Genomic DNA, 13,878 nt, shown 5'->3' with positions numbered 1-13,878 from the left:
GTATTAGTATAATATTCTGGTTGAATGCAAGATAAGTAACTTTTAACTCAAGGCCGTTTATTAAGGCCAGCAAGTAATAGAAAATGATGATTGTTTGTCTGCTTGTTTTTTTAATATTTTTTTTTATTATGCCGATAGCCATATAGTTAGGTCCTGAAGCTTTAGTTTGGGAAGGGAAGACAGATGTTTAATGCTCTGTGGAGCCTGAGGCCATGGTTGTGTATTCAGTAGAATTGGTTTTAGGCAGTGCTTAGTTACCTGTCAGTCTGTGATCTGGATGGAGGAGAGCACGGTAGCATATATGTTGAGTTAGCCAGGGTCCATGATGAAATGCTGAGTTAGCCAGAGGCAGACAGACGTTACAATGTCCAGCACAGTCTGCTGTTACAACGTGCCCTTTCAAAATTTGTAAATGCGCTTGTATCAACAGATTTTTATTTTGTTTTTTGGTCTGTTAAAGGATTTGCATTATGTGACTTCATTGTTTTTCATTTAGCACTGAGATGCACTAAAACTGGAATTGCCATGTTATGAAACCAGACCCTGAATTTCTTCCACAGTGGAGATCAGACTTGCTAGTAAGGACTGGGTAGCTGCTTGTACTACATTTGCCCCAAACTGTATTTTTTGTGGTTATGCAAAAGGCTGGGCTTTCAATGACAGTAAACTTGGTACTCTTACAATCACTCTATTCACTAAACTGTAGAATAATTAAATGGGAATGTTTTTATACTGAAGAGAATTCTTAAAAGATAATTTCAGATCACCAGTACAGTTTTTGCAACATAGCCAGCGATGTTTCTGATAGGTGGCAAGTTCTGGTGCTGGTAGTTACCTTCTTCTGGAAGGAATGCTGCTGCTGAATGCCCGGTCAAATTAAAAATAATTTAATGACAGCAAGCAGATGTTACCGTCTTGTGAGAACTCTGGAACTCAGTCTTTGCCATTTGGGCATCTGTTATTTTGATGATTGAAGAAGTATGATTAAAAAAAATAATCATGATTTAATGAAAAATTTGATGATTAGATACAGTATGATTAAAAAAAAACACCAAACACCCCCCCCCCCCCCCACCAAAACAAAACACCCCTCCACCTCCACCCCGCAACCCTGATGTTCCCTAGCTGAGATTCCAGGTAAATCTCTAATGAAAGAAGAAAAAGATCCAAAGAAAATGACAACCATATTCAAAGCAGGGCTTTATAATAAATGGAAATCCAGCTTCTCTGTAAGTTTGATACCTAAGTTAATTGTTAGTGAATATTTTTGCTTTATAAACAGTGGTTGTGATTGTCACCATTGCCTTTTTTACAGAGAAACTCCAAATACATTAGTTGAAGTTGATGAGGAAAAAGTGTTATACTGGAAAAACATATGATAACTACCATAATGCAGAGATATGAGACAAATGTTTACCATATTTTGTAAGAAACCTAAATGGAATTGGAAGTTTCATATTTTTTTGTGCAAATTTCTAGCCACACTGGCATATTTAGGTGTTCTTATTCAAGGTTTGTGTATATTTTCTGTGTTAACAAACTGGGAGTAAAGACAGGATTGATAATAAAGTAGAGAGTAAATAAGTGTAAACTAATAGGTGCTTTTCTTTGTGTTCTTACCGGAAGTAAATCTGTGTGGGAAATAAAGCAGATGTCTGAAGTTCTCTGAACTTTCTGCTTTGTCAATATAACCATCATTTTGTAGAGGCTTTACTGAACCATGATTTCTTTTGCTGTTTTGTTACATTGGATGTGTAATGTAACACACAATTGATTGGAAATTGTTATATTTTTGGGAAGGTTTTTTTCCCCCAAGATAAATCTATAGTAAGTTTTATTTAGCAACTTGATATATTTTTATTTTAAGGAACAAGAAATGCATTAAATTTCTTTTTAAAGTCTTTCTATTAGTTAAGAACTTTAAAAAATAATCTGAATGCGTAACAATAATGAATACTCTGTATGCCTGGTACGGGAGAAAAAATAAACTGGCAGCTGCAGCCAGACAGCTCTCTTCTGAAAATAACTACCAAAGTCATGCAGTAGTGTTGTAACAAGTAAAATTTCTTTTTTTTTCGTTCTGTTTTTGTACTCTTAAGGTACGTTCTCAATTTTCTTCAGAATTAGTATATTTGAGAGTACTTGAAAGGAGTGAAAGAAACATGAAACATTGTTTTGCTCAGTAGTTGAAGAGAATTAGTTCCAAAAGATACTAATCCATGTCTTCTCAAAAAAACCATGGTGTTTTTCTTGAATAAACTGTAGTTCCTGTGCATGTAACGATTCAGAAATGGCTTAACTTACTGAAACATGTCTTAAACAATTATGCTAAGACAAATTTTAAACTTGGTTATTGATTTATTGGCTAGCCATGTGTGTGTTTTAGCTAGTCTAAGAGCTTTCTGTCTGGCTAAAATAGGTGTGTACCTAGCAAAGCCATATTTTCTCCAAGTCTAAAAAAGATAATAGGAAACATACAAAAGAATATATTGTTTTTCTAAACTTCTATTTTTTTAATTTTTTTTTAATGTCAGAATAACAATTTGTGAGTTAGTATAGTGTTCTATAACATCATGATTTGGATTCTTCTGTTTTCTTTATTTTTTTTTCAAGAGAGCAGTGAAATTACATATCTTGCATGTTAAAAGAATCTACTTTTACTTGCAGTGTGCTTTGAAAATGTCTGAAAATTCCAGTGACAGTGATTCATCTTGTGGCTGGACTGTCATCAATCATGAGGTACCCAATCTCAAATTAATAAAGTTCTGTCAGTTTAAGACTAGCCATATGCAGTAAAATATTATTTCAACTTTCTAGTTTTTGTTTTGTGTGGATCTTGCATATTAACAGAGAATATAGAAGAGAGATTTATAAATAAGAATGCAAAAACCTACTGTTTCAAAATGTGTATCCTTTACTATAGCTGATACAAATTTTGTTATTTAAAATAAACATTTTTTTCTACAAAGGTTTTACTTTGAAGAATTACTAAAATTTTAGTGAGATGCTCTCCTCTCTTCCATCTTCCCTGAAAGCATTGACATTCTATGGAACTTGTCTGTTGTTGCTAAAATAGGTGGTCTTTTCCTTCCAAATCCCCCCACCCTGCCAAAAAAAAAAAAAAGTAAATATCTGATGGACAAGGGAATGGTTTCATGATTTCTTCAAGTCTTTTCTACCACTAAGATAATCTGATCCTAGCTTCAACAGTTGCTGTTTAGGAACAGCCCTCTGTCCTTACATTCTATCTTTCTCATTATGAAAAAATAAGATGGACAAGTTTATGCTCAATGACTAGAATATTAGAAGGTGGCATTTTCAAGGCTCATGTGAATGCTATAGTTAGCGCATAACCAATTGCTTTTGTTCTTGACCGGAACAGTCTCTGTCTTTGAGTTGAGCCTCTGAGCTCAGGAGGTTGAGGACTGGGATAAAGACATCTGTAAGACGTGCTGCTTCTCTCTAATATTTTGTATTGCCTCACTCTGCTTACAGAATGCATAGGCAGTTTGGAGAAAGATGCGCATAGACCTATTGGGTCTTATTTGCACCATTTTAAGCACTTCCATTTGTGTGGATGTATTGGGTTTGTGTGGCAAGGTTTTGGCAGTGGGGTGAGGGTTACAGGGGTGGCTTCTGTGAGAAGCTGCTGGAAGCTTCCCCTGTGTCTGACAGAGCCAATACCGGCTGGCTCTGAGACGGATCCGCCGCCGGCCAAGGCCGCGCCAATCAGTGACAGTAGTAGCACCTCTGTGATAACATATTTAAGAAGGAAAAAAAAGTTGCGGGGCACACAGAAACGGCAGCCGGAGAGAGGAGTGAGAACATGTAAGAGAAACAACCTTGCAGACACCAAGGTCAGTGAAGAAGGAGGGGGAGGAGACGCTCCCGGCACCAGAGCAGAGATTCTCCTGCAGCCCCTGGGAAAGACTCTGGTGAGGCAGGCTGTCCCCCTGCAGCCCAGGGAGGTCCACGGTGGAGCAGATATCCACCTGCAGCCCGTGGAGGACCCCACGCCAGAGCAGGTGGGTTCCCGAAGGAGGCTGTGACCCTGTGGGAACCCCGCACTGGAGCAGGCTCCTGGCAGGACCTGCAGATCTGTGGAGAGAGGAGCCCACAGAGCAGGTTTTCTGGCAGGACTTGTGACCCTGTGGGGGACCCACGCTGGAGAAGTGTGCTCCTGAAGGACTGCACCCGGTGGAAGGGACCCATGCTGGAGCAGTTCATGGAGAACTGCAGCCCGTGGGAAGGACCCACGTTGGAGAGGTTCATGGAGGACTGTCTCCCGTGGGAGGGACCCCACACTGGAGCAGGGGAAGAGTGCGATGAGTCCTGCCCCTGAGGAGAATGAAGCGGCAGAAATAACATGTGATGAACTGACTGTAAACCCCATTCCCCGTCCCCCTGCGCTGCTGGGGGTAGGTAGAGAATCTGGGAGTGAAGCTGTGCCTGGGAAGAAGGGAGGGGTGGAGGGAAGGTGTTCTGAGATTTGGTTTTATTTCTCATTACCCTACTCTGGTTGATTCGTAATAAATTAAACTAATTTCCCCGAGTTCAGTCTGTTTTGCCCGTGACGGTAATTGGTGAGTGATCTCTCCTGTCCTCATCTCGACCCACAAGACCTTTGTTATATTTTCTCTCCCCTGTCCAGCTGAGGAGGGGGGAGTGATAGAATGGCTTTGGTGGGCACCTGGCATCCAGCTGGGGTCAACCCACCACAGTGGAATGCTGTTCTGCATTGAGAAGGAAAGATGTGGGGAGTTTAGAGGGTCTGGGGTCTCCAGAAATCAACAGTGTTGCAAAGACTGGTTGGAAATCCCTTGGAGAGGGCTAAGTGACAGAGAGTATGTAATTATGTATTCCATAGCCAAGATGCTGAAGTTTTCCCAGGCTTTCTTGCCTCAAGTGGAATCTGGGGGAAGCTACAGCGAGTAAAGGAATGCCAACGTTTTACTACCTTTATTGGGAAATGAAGGTGATGAAAGGGCAGGGCAGCTTTCCTGACATCTGTACTGTAAAGTCAGGAATGAGGAGTATAGGCTTCTTGGAGCTTAAAATGATGGTTGGTGAGGGCTTGCCATACTTACACACTTGGAGGATCTTGAAAACAGTGACAGCATGAAAGGCTTGGAGATAGTAAGAGATTCTTCTGTGAGAAGGATTGATTTGTGACTTGACTGTCTTTTGTGTTTGTCAGGGACTCACTGCAGGTTTTAGCACAAGTTCTTTGCAATTCACATTGGAGTTCTGGGTTTCCTTGGCCCTGTTGTTCAGGCAGGAGAGCGCAAGGCATAAAATACTTGGAAATAACCTGGATATTGGCATTCTGTGGAGGAGGAATTCATACGGCAGTGCAGGACTGAGCTAGTGGCAGCAACTAAGAGAATGTTGGTTTTTTTGGTTTTTTTTTTTTTCATAGGGCACACTGTCACTGAAGAGGTATCTTCCATAAGGAAATATACAAAAGCAATCTAATTGTTGTGTAAGGAAGTTGTGATGGTAGATTGTGTGGCAGCAGGTGGAAAGAGCTAACAGACTGTGTGCAAGGCAAAAAACTGTTCTTGGTTTAAAATACTTGTCTTTTAAGACCTACTCAATTGATGTGTGCAGCTCTATCAAATTTGTATAGCTTCAGTTATGTTTCTGTCCATCTTTTGATCTCTGCTGTAGCTTCTTTTATTACTTTTATTTGGGATGAAATGCTAGAATTCCCTCATTCTTCGATTGAGTCTTCAGATACAGCTATTTGTAAAGTCACTATTATGTCTGTGTAGCCCTGGTTTAATTTGTGTGTCTGTGTTTCCTATTTTCTGATGTTTGGCCAGTTGTATAAACTGACAATGGCTTTATTAAAACAAAAGTAATTTTTAATTCCTAGTAGAATAAAGCTTGAGACAAAAGAGAAAAAGTGAAGCAATTAAAGGTCTGTTGGTGTGGGTTCATTGTTGCCTAGGTGTCTACAGGGTAGGCGTCTGAATATGATGGTTTCTAAGTTTGCATTGTAGAAATTAAATCAATACAATCAATGGAGTCTAGAGAGCGGTAATTCTTACGCTAAGGTCAGCACTTATATTTGATCAAATGACTTGCTGTCGACTCCACTGACTGTATGGATTGTAAAGGTGCCTTCAACAATTTGCTCAGGTGTAGACACTTTAGAGTTAGATAAGACTAATGTTTTGTCTTACTTTCCCCTAGCAGTGAACAAGGCAGGCCTAAGTTGCTCAGAAACTCGAGAGGCCCCACCTCTTGGTATGGACCTCCAATACACTTTTCTCCTTTAGTCCTGAGGATTTTTGTATCTCTTCAGATCTTAGCTGATGTGTGGGTGTAGTAGTGGGGGTGGTGGGGTTGTTTTGTTTTGTTTTTTTAAGTATCTAGCATTGACTTGTAAACTGAGCAGGTTATTGAGCCAGAATCCTCAGAGCAAATGGGTTAACTATTTTCCTGGAATGACAGTTACCTGTTGGCTGGCTTTATCTTTTTGTTGCCTGCTCCAAAACGTTTTCAGGGAACAGTTCTTGAGGATGAAAATTCATAGGAGGAAAATAGGAAATAATAGGAAGAGATAATGGGTAGTGATCAGCTGTTTCTCCTTCACTGCACATTCCCCTATTATAATGAAAATCTGGGTAATTCGAAAGGCAAGCCATTACAAGCTTGTCATTATACTCAAGTTTTGAAAGCTCAGTTCAGTTTCAGAAGCGCAAGAGATGTGGTTTGTGACTTATAAATGTTGGGCCATGGTTTCATTTCTGTTGGCAGCAAGGTGGTATTTAAGAGATGGTTAAAACTTCTTTTCTTTCCCTTGTTTTGGGTTGGATGACAAGTTGGGAATCCCATCACCAAAAGAGAAACAGAAAACTCACTCACTCCAGTCCTCAAGACCAAGTGGGATACAGGAGTGCACAGGCTGCTGGACTTTACAGACTTCGAATAAAAGTTAAAGGATTTAGGAGGTGGCTACAACAGTTGCGTTACTCAGCTGTGAATTGCAGGCTTTAATACTTGAAATGGTTATTTTCCACTGTAACTGAAAATGAATTATGCAGTCTAAATAAATTAACTTAATACAAGATTATAGGAAGGCAGGGATTTGTCTAGCCAAAGCAGAACAGATTTCTGTGGGGTAGCGATTTTCTGTTCCCAGTTATTCTTCCCTGATTAACAAAGTAGAATGAATGGGATGGCTAGATACCCTTCACACACTTGTTATCCAGGGAGGGGGTGACATGTGGACTACTGTATACTTCGGGGAAATGATGTGGATATTAGGAAGAGGGTAGAGCTAAGGATTAGGCAAATTTGGAATACTATAGTATTACTTTCTCACATATTATTGTGACCTGTATTGATGATGACATAACAGAATCAGTTTCTGGATTTGCTTTGCCATTTACAATGGCACTGAGTTAAGAGGGGCAAGAAATAGCAATTGGCTAGATTGTGATTGCAGACAACTGACAGCTGTGTATGCTGAATTTGATATCTGAACAGAGAAGTGATGCTGTGTATCATTGGACTACTCTTAAGAAAGGATTTGCTAATTTTGTGTAGGAGTATAGGAAAAGGAGTGTAGTGAGGAGACAATATCCTTTCTCAACCTCTTTGCTGTTGATGAAATGGAAGGGTCATGGAGGTCTAGCAACAGAGGAAGTGAATTGGAGAGTTCAGACAATCAGACCAGACTGCACATGTTTAAAAAAGGATGGCTTACCTTGTACTCAGCTAGCCCAGTTTCTTGGTATTTTAGCTAAAATTTTAATCTGTTTTAAGCTATATTCCTGATGTTTGCCTTGTTGTGGAGCCTGGGCAAACTAAGTTTTTGTTACTCTCTTTCTTCTTCACAACTTAAGAAATGAAAGTAGTCATTCTATTACACCAGAGAAAAATTGTCACATAATAAATCTATATACCTATCTATAAAACCCAACCAAGCCAAAACCCCCAAATAATTTTGTATTTTCTTTCCTGAGATTTCACTCAGATTTTAATAAATTAATTATAATTCAGTGGTGAATTTCTACAAAACATTTGAGATTAAAATTGTGATACTTTAATTAGTCAAAAGAAAAAATACAAAGTATTTGTCAAATTACTAAAGCAGTTAATTTTTGAAGCCTTTTAAAAAGGAACAGAACTTTGTAATGTGATTGTAGAATGTATCTTATGCAACTCTTTCTGAGGTATGTAATCTTCCTGAGGTACAGTCTCCTCTTAAAAACAAAAGCATACATGTTCGCTTGAGTCCTGAAATGAGGCATCTAGGAAAACTGATCTGGAAGTATTACTACTACTGTAATTTCACACCTGCTATTGCAAAAATAACTATCTCTGTTTACAAAAACAGCTCAAGTTATTTATGGATCAGAGTGACTTAGTATTTTTCAGTTATGTTTTGCTTGTTTATAGTTTTCTAATAACCTTACTTGTGTTCCATCAGTTCTTTTAAACAAAAATTACACTATGAAGATTAAATGTTTAGAGTTGTCAACTGTATTGCTTGCCCTTAGTGCCTTGCAGTCTCCGAGCATTGTTTATCTTCAGTCCCTGTTTTGTTCTGAGGTTGTTGCTGACTAGCAGCTGACTAATAACTAAGACTCCTTTGTGGATTAAAGACAGAAATCCAGTTTAGAGATTGTATAAATACTTGTTTTCCTGGTGTCAGAGATGTACTATTAAGACAGCCATTCAAATTTGAGATGGACTAGTGTTATACATATTTTTTCCTGGTAGTAGTACTTACTAGAGTTCATGGTGGTACACTTGAAGTTTTGTTTTGGGGAGAGTGTGTGTATTTACATACAATACATGGACATATGTGCAATAATTAGATTCCATATTCAAAACTCATTTGACAACCTCCTCTGTTTCTTTAAAGTCTATTTAATAAATAGGTCTAATAAAGCTAATAGAACATAGTTATTTAAAATACTTAGCTGTTAATTGATGCCTAAATTGCCCACCTTTTTTTCTTTTTCTTTTTTTTCCCACCCCTAGACTTGTGCTCTGCCTTTTTCAGTCATGGTCATAAGTATTACTAACAGTTGTTTCCCTCTAGTTAATTACTTGGTATTTCTCTTGCTTTTCTTTGCTTAAAATCTTCTTCAGTTTTAAAGGTTATTCTTCTCTTCCATTTTTATTATAAATGTTCTGTTTTCTTTGTAACTCTTTCCTTCTGCTTTACTGATGGAAATCCCAGTAACAGTAATGTTTTCTTAAAACTCTTCAACTCCAGGGTTCTGACATAGAGACAGTGACTTCAGAAAATGGAAGCACAAATGATAACCATGAATTTGTTTCAGAAGAATATGTTTCTTTGCAAGAAGGGGAGCAACCAGTTGATTTGCAAGGTAAGATATTAAAAGAGGAGCAGTTTAATAAAATAGGTAAGTATCTATTGTAGCGTTGGCACAAAATTAGTATTTTTAATAGAGTTTGTATACTTTGTAGGCCTCTGTCAAAGTACTTGCTTCATCAGTGTTATGGAAAATAATCAGTCATCAACTTTATAAAAGCATTTTTTATTGAAATAGATGAAATAAGTAGAATGTCTTTCATTTTGTCAATACTTTAGATGCATTACAGAATAGTATGCACTGGTGTTGCTGGAAGATAGTTCATAGGAGTACTATTGATAAAACAAATATTCCTTAATAATGTCATTGATCAAATAAGAGTAATTTGGAAGGAACCATCAATGCTGTTACACCTAAAAAATAACATTGTGGCACTGTGTTAGCATTTCTTGAGTTGGAAGTGAAGTCTGGTGCATATTAATATAATGAAAATCCACTCATTTTAATTACTAAATTTAATGCTCAATTTATTAATATCGGTATGAGAACACAGACGTGACAGGTTCAGTGTGCAGTTGACTAAATTTGAGCTTGGCCATGTTTCCAAATTCATAACATCTCCTTGTTGAAACAGGACAAGACACTCAAACTCCAATGACTATCTGAAAAATATTTTAATTATCCTAGCATACAAACGTACTGTATCAACTTACAATATAGTGTTGGTTTTTATCTGATTGTGCTTTTCATTTATAGGTTACTTGCATTATGATCAATGTGAGGATTTGAATTTAAGTATCCTCCAAAACATTGTATTACATAATGACAAATGGGATTCTGACGTTTGTTAGAGGAATATTAAAAATGAGATTTAGTGTATTTTTAGAAAACCTTCCCTGATATGAGTACACAATAGAAATGTCACAATTATACATATTTTAATATTATATGGGAGTGGGCATAATTTGTGGTTACTGGTTTTAATCCCATGTTTGGTTTTTTCCTCTATTTATATAGCTCAGTGCAACAATGACGGAGAGATACCAGTGGTAGATAATACTCTCTCTGCTTTTGAGGAAACTCAGGCAGTTCCAGAGGTAAATTATATTACGTTATTCAGAAGCTTCTGTAAGCCCCATCTGACAATGCCAAGCAATGTTTTGAAGGCATTAAAATAAAGATACTGATTTTTCTTTTTTTTAAAGCATTAAGAATTCTTGCTATTTTTTTAAATTACTTTATATTTTATATATCTGAATATTTTTTTACATTGTCCATTTCCCTAGGGAGAGAAAGAAAAAATCCCTGATGATGGGTCCTGTATTGGAACTATTAGCGATGATTCTGACATTGTTACAATTGAAGCTCCAAAACCAGAAGAAACTCAAAGTCAGGAGGAAGCTCCAGCTGATGGTGAAGAAGCTCAAAGTTCAGAGGATTTTAACATGGGTTCCTCCTCTAGCAGTCAATATGCATTTTCCCATCTAGAGACTGGTAAGAGAAATAAATTACTAAGCAACTGTGTGCAAAAATGTCACCAGGAAAAAAAAAAAATTTGCTTGGGGAACCTTCTTTGTGTGGAGAGGGAAAAAAAAAAAGGTCTTGTTCAAGTATTTGCAGTCTTTAGGACAACTCTAGTTGTCCTAACTCTAAAACTTTGTCCACATCTGCAGTCGTCTTGTTTGAAAGCGTTCTCTCCCATTAAGTGTTCACTATTTTAAATATAAAGTATATTTCTAGAATATTTTGGAGAATTAAAATTTCTTTTAGTTCATAGAATAATTGTAGAGTTTCTCTTGGCAATTTTTTTGACTTTTATAGAGTTGGCATAAACGACTAGCAACTGGGAGAGAATTGATTTTGGGGTCATGATGACTAATAGCAGCTTACCTTCATAGCTACATAGAATACACATATTTTTTTAAGATACTCCCAGTACTTGGCAGAAATACACAATGCATGATATTCAGGAGGAAAGATATGAATATTTGGCCAATTAAAAACAACCAACCACAACCCAACAAACCCCATCAAAAAAACTTACTGTTGTGTTACTCTTCTCTAGTTCTCTAGTCTTCCTTTTTAATTCTGTTTGGCTGCTTATTTGTAATCTTTTCTGTTCTCTTTATAACACTCTTGTATTACTGATTTTTACCTTTCAAAGTAAGTTTATTACAAGAGCAGGATTTTTCTTAAAATACTGTTTTATCTTAGAAGTAGAATAAAACATCGTTAAACGTTCATGTATCTGTATAGTATCCATTGGAATCAGAAAATGACAGCTTAGCATCTAATGACCAGTGATGATTTGTAACAAAGCTGTTGCCTTCTTTAAGTCTTCTGGATGACTTGACTTAATTTTTAATTTAAATTTAGTTGACTTCCTTTTTTCTTTTAGGGCTGAGTTCTAAAAATGCTTTTTTTTTTTTTTCCTCCCCATGTTTTTGTACACAAAAGTCAGTTGGCTGGAGAAGCTGAGGAAGATTCCTGATTGTGTAAGGGGATGGGGAAATGAGGTGAAAGAGCATGTGTCTCGCAGTCTTCCTTTCCAAGGTGGTGTGATTAAATCTGATCAGCTTGTGTAAAGCTGATTGCTTATGGCTTGCATGGAGTGTTCTTAAAATTATCAGTAGCAATCTGACTTGATCTTGTAGTAGTGATATTCCAAACAGATGATGAAAGCCAGTCCTCACTGAAGAATTTGGCTAAGCTGTCAGTGTTTTATTTGCTTTTTTGAAAAATGTTAAACTTATATGTAAATTTGGAATGGGCATCAGTAAGCTTTGTAATACATTTTAATATGTATGCTTTGACAGTTTAAATGAATGGGTTCCAAATCTATATATGACTGGCAAAAAGAATTTCTTCCTTCTAACTTAAGCTGATTTCAGCGTGGTCTTTAGTGCTGTGCATCTGATTGACCAAGTATCGTAGAAAATGTCTGGAGTACTTTTGCATTTATTTTAAATGCCAAAGTTTTAGCAGTCAAAATTTTCATGCCACTTTTTGGTAATGGAAATCTTTCCCATCCGCCCGCTTCTTGTTGAGTTTTCTGTTGTATTGGAAAAGGATGAGCTTCAGATTTTCCTAATGTAGGCACTAAAACATTCTACAAGGATTTTCTGCCACTTTTACTTGCAAACCAATTCCTGTTTAGGCTGTCTTCACCATGCAGACAGAAATGTTTTAATATTGCTTCATGAATGAAGTTAACTAGCAGAAGCACTCATATACTGAAACAAACTGCATCTAGGCTTGAGTTGTGTCTGTGCAGAAATGTCAAAGAAAATCACATTCTTAACTGACATTGTTACTTCATCTGGTTTCTAGTGTAGATCTGACACTTCAAAATCATAGCAGAAGCTAGAATTTTGGACTGCTATTGTGGTCACACTTTGTTTCATTGATACTCCTTTTCATCCTGTGAATATTAGAGTAGAGCTTTGTACTGAATTCTTACAGCAGCTGTAAGGCAGTGTCATTCTTGCCTGAAAGTGTAATGAATGCTGTTGACAACTCGCCAGTAAGTGCTTATGAATGGCTCTAAGTGTCTTAAAGCTTTCTCTCTTTGCTTTCCAATTGTCTGGTTTTTTTTCTTCCTTTCCTATTCTTTGTCGTCCAGTGTATATCAAAGAATTTCTCATTTGGCTAGAAGCAGCTTGTTCCTTAACCACTTTTGTATTCCATGTGTAAGCTTCTTTGGTTGTTGAAAAAACCCTAAAAAAACCAAATAAGCAATAACAACACCCGTCCTATGAAGTATGTCCTGTATCATCCTTTATAATGTCTGACGTCTGCATTCTACTAAAAATACCTCTCTCCTGACTAATTTCTGAATGCTTGTCTTTATTGTCCAGGATTGGGGAAGTATGCATCTGCTTAAATGACTGATTCTAAAATAGTGTCCTTTTCTGCCAAGCTATATAAATTCATTAAGAAGCTGCATGTCAAGTAGCTGTTTAAGTGATTTGTCTTTATTGCAATGTCTGCTTGGTCAGTCTGGTTTGACTAATGGACTAAAATGGATTTTTTTAGTAAGAGGGGAAGTTATCTTTCATTATCTGACATGTTGCTTGTCCACGGAGTCAGAAATTAGACATGTATTCCAGATACTAATTGGTAATCTTTTCTGGGGTTGATGCAATCACTTCTATTAAGTTGGAATTTATTTTAAGTGAAGAATCTTAATTGGTAATGCTTTTTATAGCTAACGGCTAGCACTGCTTGGTATTCTTGTCTATTCAGTGATGTGTGCGTGGCTTTGCCCAAACAAATGATTTTCAGTTGTGAAATGTTCAAGGACAGTAACTCTGTATTTATATTTTTACATTTGAGTGGTGATCTCTGATATAAGAATAAACAACTATATTTCTAGAAGGGGCATTAGCATTGTGTAATTGCGGGCATAAAATTTAGTGTCTGAGCAGGAGCACTTTGTCATGTGCTGGAGGCTTCACTGATCACATTGAATCTATTTGAGGCATGTGAATTAGGTACATGAACATAGGTATTTGAAAGCTTCTTTTTCACCCTGCTACTGCTTCCCCTTGATATTTGCCTTACACTTGAAAATGATCCT

General features: G+C 37.2%; 1 protein-coding gene across 10 annotated transcripts in view; it reads left to right on the top strand.

The window, feature by feature from the left end:
* CCPG1 (cell cycle progression 1) overlaps nt 1–13,878 on the top strand; it is a 32,598-nt gene that overhangs the window by 2,249 nt on the left and 16,471 nt on the right. For 3 of the 10 annotated variants that reach the window (XM_052807066.1, XM_052807067.1, XM_052807068.1), the window contains 5 exons: nt 2,668–2,739; nt 9,239–9,353; nt 10,317–10,396; nt 10,586–10,793; nt 11,757–11,852. In XM_052807066.1, coding sequence (XP_052663026.1) covers nt 2,680–2,739; nt 9,239–9,353; nt 10,317–10,396; nt 10,586–10,793; nt 11,757–11,852 — 559 coding nt within the window. In that variant the 5' untranslated portion in view covers nt 2,668–2,679. Of the gene's footprint in view, nt 1–496; nt 579–1,206; nt 1,230–2,667; nt 2,740–9,238; nt 9,354–10,316; nt 10,397–10,585; nt 10,794–11,756; nt 11,853–13,878 lie in introns of those variants that run through there. The other 7 variants (XM_052807065.1, XM_052807060.1, XM_052807063.1 and 4 more) reach the window with 6 other exon arrangements.

Source organism: Harpia harpyja, chromosome 14 (assembly GCF_026419915.1).
Source record: "Harpia harpyja isolate bHarHar1 chromosome 14, bHarHar1 primary haplotype, whole genome shotgun sequence".
NCBI lineage: Eukaryota > Metazoa > Chordata > Aves > Accipitriformes > Accipitridae > Harpia > Harpia harpyja.
The sequence above is the reverse complement of the archived record's forward strand: the minus strand, read 5'-3'. Positions and strand labels throughout refer to the sequence as shown.